The sequence below is a fragment of the Euprymna scolopes genome, chromosome 9, assembly GCF_053919585.1.
Source record: "Euprymna scolopes isolate OS-2025 chromosome 9, ASM5391958v1, whole genome shotgun sequence".
NCBI classification, from domain to species: Eukaryota; Metazoa; Mollusca; class Cephalopoda; order Sepiida; family Sepiolidae; genus Euprymna; species Euprymna scolopes.
The window spans coordinates 133,875,113-133,884,631 of NC_136490.1; the positions used below are offsets into that span (position 1 = coordinate 133,875,113).

At 41.4% G+C, this 9,519-nt stretch overlaps 2 protein-coding genes across 2 annotated transcripts; both read left to right on the forward strand.

Annotated features, from left to right (window-relative positions):
- Positions 1 to 7,191: 7,191 nt before the first annotated feature.
- Positions 7,192 to 8,232, forward strand: LOC145284661 (uncharacterized). The gene has a single exon (XM_080133561.1). It carries the CDS (start codon positions 7,192 to 7,194, stop codon positions 8,230 to 8,232), a length of 1,041 nt encoding a protein of 346 aa, XP_079989687.1.
- A 2-nt stretch (positions 8,233 to 8,234) lies between these two features.
- On the forward strand, positions 8,235 to 8,714 carry LOC145284662 (uncharacterized). Its single transcript, XM_080133562.1, has one exon. The coding sequence runs from the start codon at positions 8,235 to 8,237 to the stop codon at positions 8,712 to 8,714; it is 480 nt and encodes a 159-aa protein (XP_079989688.1).
- Positions 8,715 to 9,519: the final 805 nt, after the last annotated feature.

A 9,519-nucleotide genomic window follows, 5' to 3' on the forward strand; every position in this document is an offset into this window, starting at 1 on the left:
GAATGGTGTCGTGTACGTAAAAAGCAAGTGCTTATAGACTATTATATATGTATATATATATATATATATATATGTATATATATATAAATGATAAAAGTCTATATTCAAAGTTTAATAATGTTGAATATCTTTAAATCTATTCCTTTAAGTAGGTTGACATTTACAATTTTACAGCACCTGCTTCGTAGCTCAAAAGTATTCATTTGATTGTCATATCAATCAATGAATGTATTTTGTCCTTAACTCCTCAGAAAAACTAGCATCTATCAACCCATCAAAGGAAAACAAAATGAATATAGGTATGACTACACAATTTCGGAAATTTAAAGGTAATTGCAATTCTTCTTCCAATTTTCGATTTTGTAGTCATCCCCATATGCATTTTCTTTTCTTTTGAGAAGTTAAGAGCAAAATAAATCCATTGGTTGATATAACAATTAAATTTATAATTTTGACCCTGAAGTAAAGGCTTCGCAAATGGAGCAAGAGATGGCCTTGTAGCTGGGTTCGAATCTAATGACCAGTAGGAATTGTCCCATGCTGCACTGATGATTGCGTAAACATGATACAGTAGTGTCTGTAAGTATAAAGAATAATTACTGTTTACTAGATAATCTACACGCCGTTGCTCGAAACTCAGGACTTTTACTTTTGCCACCACATCGTTTTAGAAATGTCTCTTTAAGCATGCCGTCATATGTAACGGCATCACAGTTGGTGACATCATGTATGACGTCATATATGACGAATACTGTTAACAAACAATCACACAGACAGGAATACAGCTTCATTACAATATATATATATATATAGACATATATATATATAATAGCGGGGGTACCCGGCGTTGCCCGAGTGTTTGTTTCCGGGACGAGGAGTGTTAAAAAATGTTATGGTAGGTAAGTAGGAAGGATCAAACCCGGAGTCATGAGTAAAAGTAGGAAAATAAAGTGTGAAAAAAAAAACATCTGCAACGTTAACAGTTCGGCCACCAAGAAAAGTCCATTCCAGTTGTTTAGGAAAAAAAAACGACTACGGTAGGTCAGCGCGAACGTGAAAATATAATGTGAATTGTCCAGCACGCTAACCACTACGCCACAGAGCACTGCAGCTTAGTTTAGTGATTTTAAATAACTTCACACGAAAGAACTACGAAGCAAAACCGGTGTTCTCTTCTCAACTGTTCCTTGTGAACGATCCCCAAAGGTGTTAAGTGGTGACGTCTGAGTCTATAAGTTCTGTTCCATGTTCCCCTGGAATTGAAAGAGGTGCGTCTTCTTTTATCGTGAAGCCGCCTCAGCTGCAGATTACATGGCCTACCTTTGATGGGTTGGAGATGCAATCCAACCCCATGAGTTTCAGGAATTTCTTATCCAGATTTGAAAATTGTGTGGCCGGCATGGCTAACGATGCTGAAAGACTGAATTTCCTGAAATGTTCGCTGTCCGGTCAACCTTTGTTGCTCATCAATCATATAACTATTTGCAATAGGAATTATGAGGTGGCCCTTTCTGTCCTGAAGAGCGAATACCTCGATGAGGATGAAATAATAGACCACATATTCCAAGACATTTTGGACTTGACCTATAAACGAGATAGAGGTTATACCACTTTGACGAACTTCATTACCAAAGCAGCCTCTCTTCTGGCGGAGAAAATATATTACCACTTCCATTGATCTTAACCGATTTTGGTCGTGACTTCTCAGCAGAAAAAAGTATAGAAATCTAAGATTATCGAGGAATTTGAGAAATAATAAGCCTATAACACACCTCAGATATTGTTCTGCCGTTTGTGCATATTATATTTGCATGAAATATCTTGATTTTTAATCTTATTAAGGTCAAAATCAGACGGAAAAAATGAGTTCATTTTATTTATATAGAGAGAGAAGAGAAGAGAAGATATATATATATATATATACGATGTACCCTTCCACGCGTTGCTGTGGCTCAGATTAGTGGTATGCAAAAATTCCAAAATGAGAAAATGCATGTTTCTTATAGGTTTAATTTCCTAGTACGTATGGGTACACAGTTTTTGTTGCTCCATTTTCTAAGTTGATATAGAGATTATCTGGTTTGCTGACTCTTGAACAAGCAACGTAAATTGTCCATGTTATAAACCAGTCAGTGTACAGTTATAAGCCACCCAATTGTAAAGAATGTTCTCTGAGCTTTGTTGATGGTGATTGCAGTGCGGATCGAGCATTCTGTAACTGGACACGCATATTTTGAGTTAAGTTACTGTCTTCACATGGCACCAAAAAGTAGAGTATTTGAGGAAAGCATTTATTTTATCTGCTGGGGTTAATTGAGAAATTACAGGTAACATTTGTCTGAAGTCTCCTGCAAGCAATATTACTGCATTCGCAAATGGTCTGACATTGCCACGCAAATCTTGCAAGGATCGGCCAAGAGCCTCAAGTGATTTTTTCCCCGTACTATTGTGCATTCATCCCAATGAATAAGTTTGCATTTCTGCAATATTTGTCCCCATACTGGATGTTTTGGAGATGTTGAACATAGGATTTTTGAAAAATTGGATGTTTAATAGTAGTTTCAAAGTAGAATGAGTAGTTCTTCTACATGATAGCAAGGTCGCAGCTGTTCCGCATACAGCAAAGGCTAAGGCTATGTAATTTTGTCACCGAATGGCTGTTAAAATCAATTTTATTATAAAGGTTTTACCAGTTACTCCTGGTGCTGTTCAAGGTAGCAGTAATTTCCGAATTACTTCTATTCTCACAGTAAGTAAATTAGATGACTAAACTAGGATTTATCCAGATTTTCACAATGCGTTATTCACCGTAATTATTTAGGAGACTAAAACAGGATAAGGAATTAGATATGGATAGATAGAGAGAAAGATAGAGAGATAGAAAAGAGAAAGTGAGAGGGAAAGAGAAAGAGGAGATAGAGATAGATGGAGGGATTGAGTGATAGAGACAGAGAGAAGGACAGAATAGAAACAGAGAGGGAGAGAGACAGATCAGAAGAGAGAAAGTGAGAGATAGAGGGAGTTAGAGAAAGAAAGGAGCTCAATGACAGGGTGATAGAGAGAAAGATAGATTGAAAGATAGAGAGAGAATGAGAGACGGATATTAAGAGAAGAATAGAGAGAGCGAGGAGGGAAACAAAGTGAATTACACTTCACCGTTTTTTTTCCTCGATCAGTGGAGGAGAAATCCTTCGAGACTGGGGCGGGCAAATTGTATTTTTGTTAATATCCAGATTATCCTTCTTTCGGGTGCTAGATTTTCCACACATTAGAAACTGACCGGGTTATCTGTACTTTCACCTAACAATTTAATAAACAAAAAATTATTGTAAAACTTGAATTTAACGTGAAAATATTTTTTAAAATAGCACGGTACCATAAGTGCACAAGCGCTACTTTATATTAAATATTTATTTTCCAAAGAACTGTTTGAATAAATTCACAATGATTAAAATTCAAAGGGTTGTGTAAGTATTTTTTAATAAATACTTGGTACTTAGGCATTTAACGAACCAAACGTAACTCAGCGTTCGGCTCGGCTTTCTTCAGCGCATGACATCAACAGCCGGATAAAGCCAAGCGTTTACGATGAAATAATAACAAAGCTACATAAAAGAAAACATTAAGTAACATTTTAAATGTAGAAACATCAACCGTGTGAAAAATAAAAGAGGGGATTAATGATTACTCAAGAGAGGAAGAACGGTGTGTACTTACCTTACTTACTAGCAAAAAAAAAAAAGAGATTGTCTTGCCTTCTCTGCCTTTTTTAAGCTTTTTTTCCACAGGTCAAGTGACAGTTAATCACATGACCTTTTGGTTATTTAAAGAGAGATTCTTCCCAGTGGTCGAGTTTTTTTTTTCCAGATGCATTTGTGGCTGGTGCCAGAAGCTATTCTTTGATTACCTAAGCTTTGTTTGCTAGCAATTGTTAACTGACTGTCATGTCGCGGAAGGGGGTAATTCTTTCGCAACTTAAGGTAGGTGCACATTGCTTCCTTTACTCGACTGAGCAGTCGTTGGATTTTAAGGGAAAATTAATTTTTTTCACATTTTGCGAAAGAAACCTTTACTAACATGGATAGAAGTAAGGCAGATTTACAGAAAAAGTATTTCTCTTCTATAGACCAAAATCAGAACTATTCTGGAGATGGCTCGCTTGGAAGATAAACTTTCCAGTAAATCATTTGCTGCATTGCAGAAATCTGTTACCGAATATTTGACTGAAGTTGACATTTGTGTTAGCAAGATTCAGCTATTATCTGAGGAGGAGAACTGGGTTCAAATTGAGAAAGAATCTCTGGCACGTACCCTGAGATTCAGAAGGGAACTTGAGCAGCTCGAATAAAATTCCTCCCTCCTACGTCTGAGTCTATAAGTTCTGTTCCATGTTCCCCTGGAATTGAAAGAGGTGCGTCTTCTTTTATCGTGAAGCCGCCTCAGCTGCAGATTACATGGCCTACCTTTGATGGGTTGGAGATGCAATCCAACCCCATGAGTTTCAGGAATTTCCTATCCAGATTTGAAAATTGTGTGGCCGGCATGGCTAACGATGCTGAAAGACTGAATTTCCTGAAATGTTCGCTGTCCGGTCAACCTTTGTTGCTCATCAATCATATAACTATTTGCAATAGGAATTATGAGGTGGTCCTTTCTGTCCTGAAGAGCGAATACCTCGATGAGGATGAAATAATAGACCACATATTCCAAGACATTTTGGACTTGACCTATAAACGAGATAGAGGTTATACCACTCTGACGAACTTCATTACCAAAGCAGCCTCTCTTCTGGCAGAGCTGGAAGGTTCATTTGACTGTTCTTTCTCTAAGGACCATTCTTCGAGGGCTCGACTTATGGCGAAGATTCTCGTTTCCAAATTCCCCAGAAAGGTCCGAGGGGAGCTGATTCAAATTTCTGGGAAGAGAATCCCCACCTTGTCGTCCATTTTGCAGGATACTAGGGAAGCGGTTAAACGTCTTCTCATCAAGGGAGACGAGCTCCCTGGCTCCACCCTTAATACTAGTCGTGGGTAATTGGGGGGTGTTTCAAAGCCAAGGCCTGGTCCCTCTCGAAGGGATTCTTCACTTCAGGCTAACTCTACTTGTCGCACTCCAGGTGGAAACTTCTCATGCCTCCCGCCTGTTTTGTGTGTTACCTTGGGCAAGGATGGCAATTAGGTTTCCGCCAACTGTTTGTTGGACACTGGCAGTGGCCGGACTTATCTGTCGGGTAAGGTGTTAGAACCCCTTGGTCCTTTAGCGTCCATTGGACTGGATTGCGAACTTAAATTGACTACCATACTTGGAGACTGTAATAGGCACTTTAGGGAAGTAAAATTGGAGGTGAGTGTTGGATCTCATTCTCCATATTCTCTTCCTGTACTAGTACAGGGGGATCTGGATATATCTGTGCACATTGAGGAGTTAGATACTCTTTTAAATTAGTTCCAACGTCATAATGGCCCCCTAACGGGTAGATTTGAGAGAGACACAAACTTCATTCCAATTCATGGAATAATTGGATTGGATTTTATTCAAAGCTTGGGAACTCTCCAACTGGTTCCTTGTTTGTATGGACAAACCTTTATTACTCCAACAGACTGGTCCCTTTGGTGAGGTGAAGCAGTTCCTTGATTTAGACCATTCTCTGGATGCGAACCCAGAGAGCCTTACATTCAATTCTGTTCTAGCATCAACGGCTGAAGTCAATCCCGCTCACCTTTGTTTCATGCTGGAGTCACAGAGAAAGTACGACGATCCACTTAGTGATTTTTCCCCGACAGTGACGTGGAAAGGGGGTTGGAGAAAATGTTCGGGGTGGAGTCACTGGGAATAAGAGAACAAGGATTAACAGATTATGATGAGCGGAAGATTGCGCTCTTCCAACAATCCATCCTGTTTTAAGATAACAAGTATTATGTTCAGTTGCCCTGGGAGGAAGATAAAATATCGCGTGTTCCATCCAACCATGCTGTCGCCTTGAGCATATTAGAACATGTAGCTCGAAACCTGGAGAGGAAACAGCTTTACCAGGACTATCTGCAGGTTTTTCAGCAGCAAGAACGGGAGGGTATAATAGAGGAGATTTTTGTGCCTCCTCAGAGATTTAACGAATTTATTTGGATTCCGCATAGACCAGTTGTGAAATCGGACCTGACTACGACCACCAAAATTCGGCCAGTATTCAACTGTAGCCTCAAAGTTGGGGACTCTCCATCTTTGAATGTAGCTACTTACCAGGGAGTTAACTTAACAACTGACCTATTGGATTTGCTACTCACTTTCCGCTCCAGTAATCATGTTGTGTTGGCGGACATCAAGAAGGCCTTTTTGATGATCCGCCTGAAGTTGGAATCGGATAAGAACAGGTTCTGTTTTTATTTTTGAAGGACGGTGAACGACTACGTTGTTTAAGGTACAACACAATCATTTTGGGGTTTGCTTCCAGTTCATTTATTTTAAACAATGTTCTCCGGTATCATGCTGCACAGTTTCCTATGGATAACTGCAGATTTATGATGGAAAATCGTTTTTATGTGGATAATCTCATCATGTCTAGTGATAGTCCAGAGGAGCTGTGTGGATTATATACTCTCTCTCTCTCGGGAGCGGTTACATCAGGGAGGCTTCGAACTGCAGTCATGCAATTCTGACCATGCAGGAATTCGAAGCAAGATGGAGGAGCATGGTACACTGAGTGTCCATCGCAGTGGTTGGGAAAAGGTACTTGGTTATCGGTACTGTCCTCTCTCCGACACCCTTCGATTGGCTGCAGTTGAATGCAACCCTGATGCTTCTACTAAAAGACTAATTCTCGGGGAGACCGCAAGAGTTTATGATCCTTTATTGTTGTGCTTACCCGTTTCATTGCGAGGTCGAATTCTGCTAAGCAGGGTTTGGGAGAAAGGATTAGGGTGGGATGTGCTGGTTCCACCTGAATTTTTTTCCTTATGGAAGAAACTTTCTTCAGATCTTTCTGGATTGGGGACCACTTCCTTTCCCCGTAAGGCACTCAGTGAGAGTGAACCTGGCGAACTCTTCCTATTTTGTGAACCCTAACCGGAGGCCTATGGGTTCGCGGCATATGTGGTTCAGAAGTGTCGATCTTGTTTGGTATTTGCCAAAGCTAGGGTGGCTCCTTTGAAAAAGAAAACACTTCCTACTCTGGAGTTCATAGCAGTGTTCCTGGCCATGAAGTGCCTACCTACGATTCTAAGAAATTTTGGAGGATTCAATCCTTCTGAAATTCACGTGGCCACAGATTCTCAAGTGGTCCTCTCTTGGCTTATCTCAGGGACCATCGCGAGCAAGAACCTGTTTGCCCAAAATAGGCTAAAGGATATCCAGCAGATGAGCGTTGAATTGGAAGCCACTCTCAGCTTGCATCCCTCATTTCGGTACATTCCAACGGCAGAGAATCCCGCTGATTTGATCACAAGGGGAACAACGCTGGAAAGGTTCAAAACCTGCTTCCAATTCTGGTGCTATGGTCCAGGTTGGTTGAATGGCGGCACCACTCCTTGGGCTACTCAAGACTTGCCGTGCCTCAACAAACGCAGCCAAGGTATAGCTCGTGCGTCTTGGAATGCTGCGATCCTCCATGGAGAGGAACCACCTACTGTTCTGCTCCTGAAAACGTTCACTTCATTTAATAAACTCTTAAGAGTGCTTTCCTTAGTCCTGAAATTTATCAATCGCTTGTGTCGGTTAGAAGTCGACAGTGAAAAACTGGCAGCAGTTTTGCTTATGCGGACGATGCAACGCCAGGTATATGCTGAGGAACTAGATTTTTTGCTAGATCCCTCGGGCCAGAGTGTACTTGGGTTGGTGCGGGACCTTGATTTGTTTATTAATGATGAAGGTCTAATCAGGTCAGGTGGCAGAATTGGTAGATCTCTCCACTTTAGCAGGGAGGTTAAACACCCTATTCTGTTTGCAAAGAGTCACCCGATTACCAAGCTTATCATAATGGATGTGCATGCTAGGTGCCAGGACTTAGGGATTGCATCCACTTTAGCGGAACTGAGACGTTGTGGTTACTGGGTGCCAAAAGACAGACAGGCAGTGAAGACGATCCTTACTTCATGTGCACTGTGCCGAAGGTACAATGCCAGACAAGTCTTGCCATCCAATGTAGATAACCTGCCCGTATTGGACTGGAAGTTCCCTTCAAGCATACGGGAGTGGATTTCACCGGTCACCTTTGGGTTAGGCAAGGTGGTAAGGAGGTGAAAATGTATCTACTGATCTTCACGTGTCTCAGTGTCAGAGCTATACACATCGAAGTGGTACCTGACATGAGTGTGTTGGCCTTTCTGCAGGCAGTGGTGCGGTTCACGAACCTGTATGGCATCCCGTCTACCATCTACGGTGATAATGCTAAAACTTTCGTAGGAGGCGGTCGATTGTTTAAAAGGTTGATGCTAAACCATGATTGCCAACAGAAGTTTGGCTCACGTTCTATCAAGTTCTGTCCCATTCCACTTTACTCACCTTGGGTGGGAGGTGTTTGGGAGAGGAGTATCCAGAATTGTCTTTACAAGATGGTTGGTAGAGGTGAGATGGATTATTTTTCGTTACTTACCGTCATATCGGATATCCAAAGAGCTATCAATAACCGCCCTCTGACTTATCGAGAATCTACAGAGAAAGAGTTGGAGGCAGTAACTCCTAACATGTTTTGCGGCCTAATAAGAGTCCTGGGTTGCTTTTAGATCTGAACGATGAGGATTTTGCCTCCCACCTCCCACCCAGCCGAGAAAGGCTGCTCAAAACCATGCAGTTTCGGGACCAGTGCCTGGAGAGTTTCCGCACTCTGTGGTATAATGAGTACCTGTTGAGCCTCCGGGAAGAACCCCAGGGGCGTTCAAGAGTGCCCTTCCAAAACAGATTAAAGGTTGGAGATGTGGTATTGGTGAGGAGCCCACATAAGCCTCAGCCGTTTGGGGTTCTTGGGATCATTTTGGAGATGTTTTACGGAGACGAATGGGTAGTCAGGTCAGCCAGGGTAAAAGAGGGGAGTGATGCGATGCGTATTCACTCGTTAAAAAACCTATTCCCCCTTGAATTATCCTTAAGTGGAGAGGATCAAGATGGATCCATACCTGCATCTGTTGATAGGCTTGAGGATTGGATTAACGTTATTCCTTCTCAATCAGCACCTGCCAACGAAGTAATTTGGCTTTGTCCTATATGCGGTTCTCCACAAAGTGATCAGGACATGATCTGTTGCGACGGATGTGATGACTGGTGTCACTTCCAGTGTGTGGGAATCGAGTCTTCACCTCCTGCCAGACAGAAATGGTATTGTCCAAGTTGTGCACCCCGGAGCATGCGGCGAGGTTGACCTAGCCTCCTCCATGAATAATTAGTAACCAACAAAAAAAGACACCAAAAAATTATACTAACAGGTTAACTTCCTTGAGTAAGTGCATGCCTTATATTTTTTGTTTTCCTTTATTTTCTTTTTTTTTTTTGTTCTTTCCTGGGGAATGTGTGAAAAATAAAATGATTACTCAA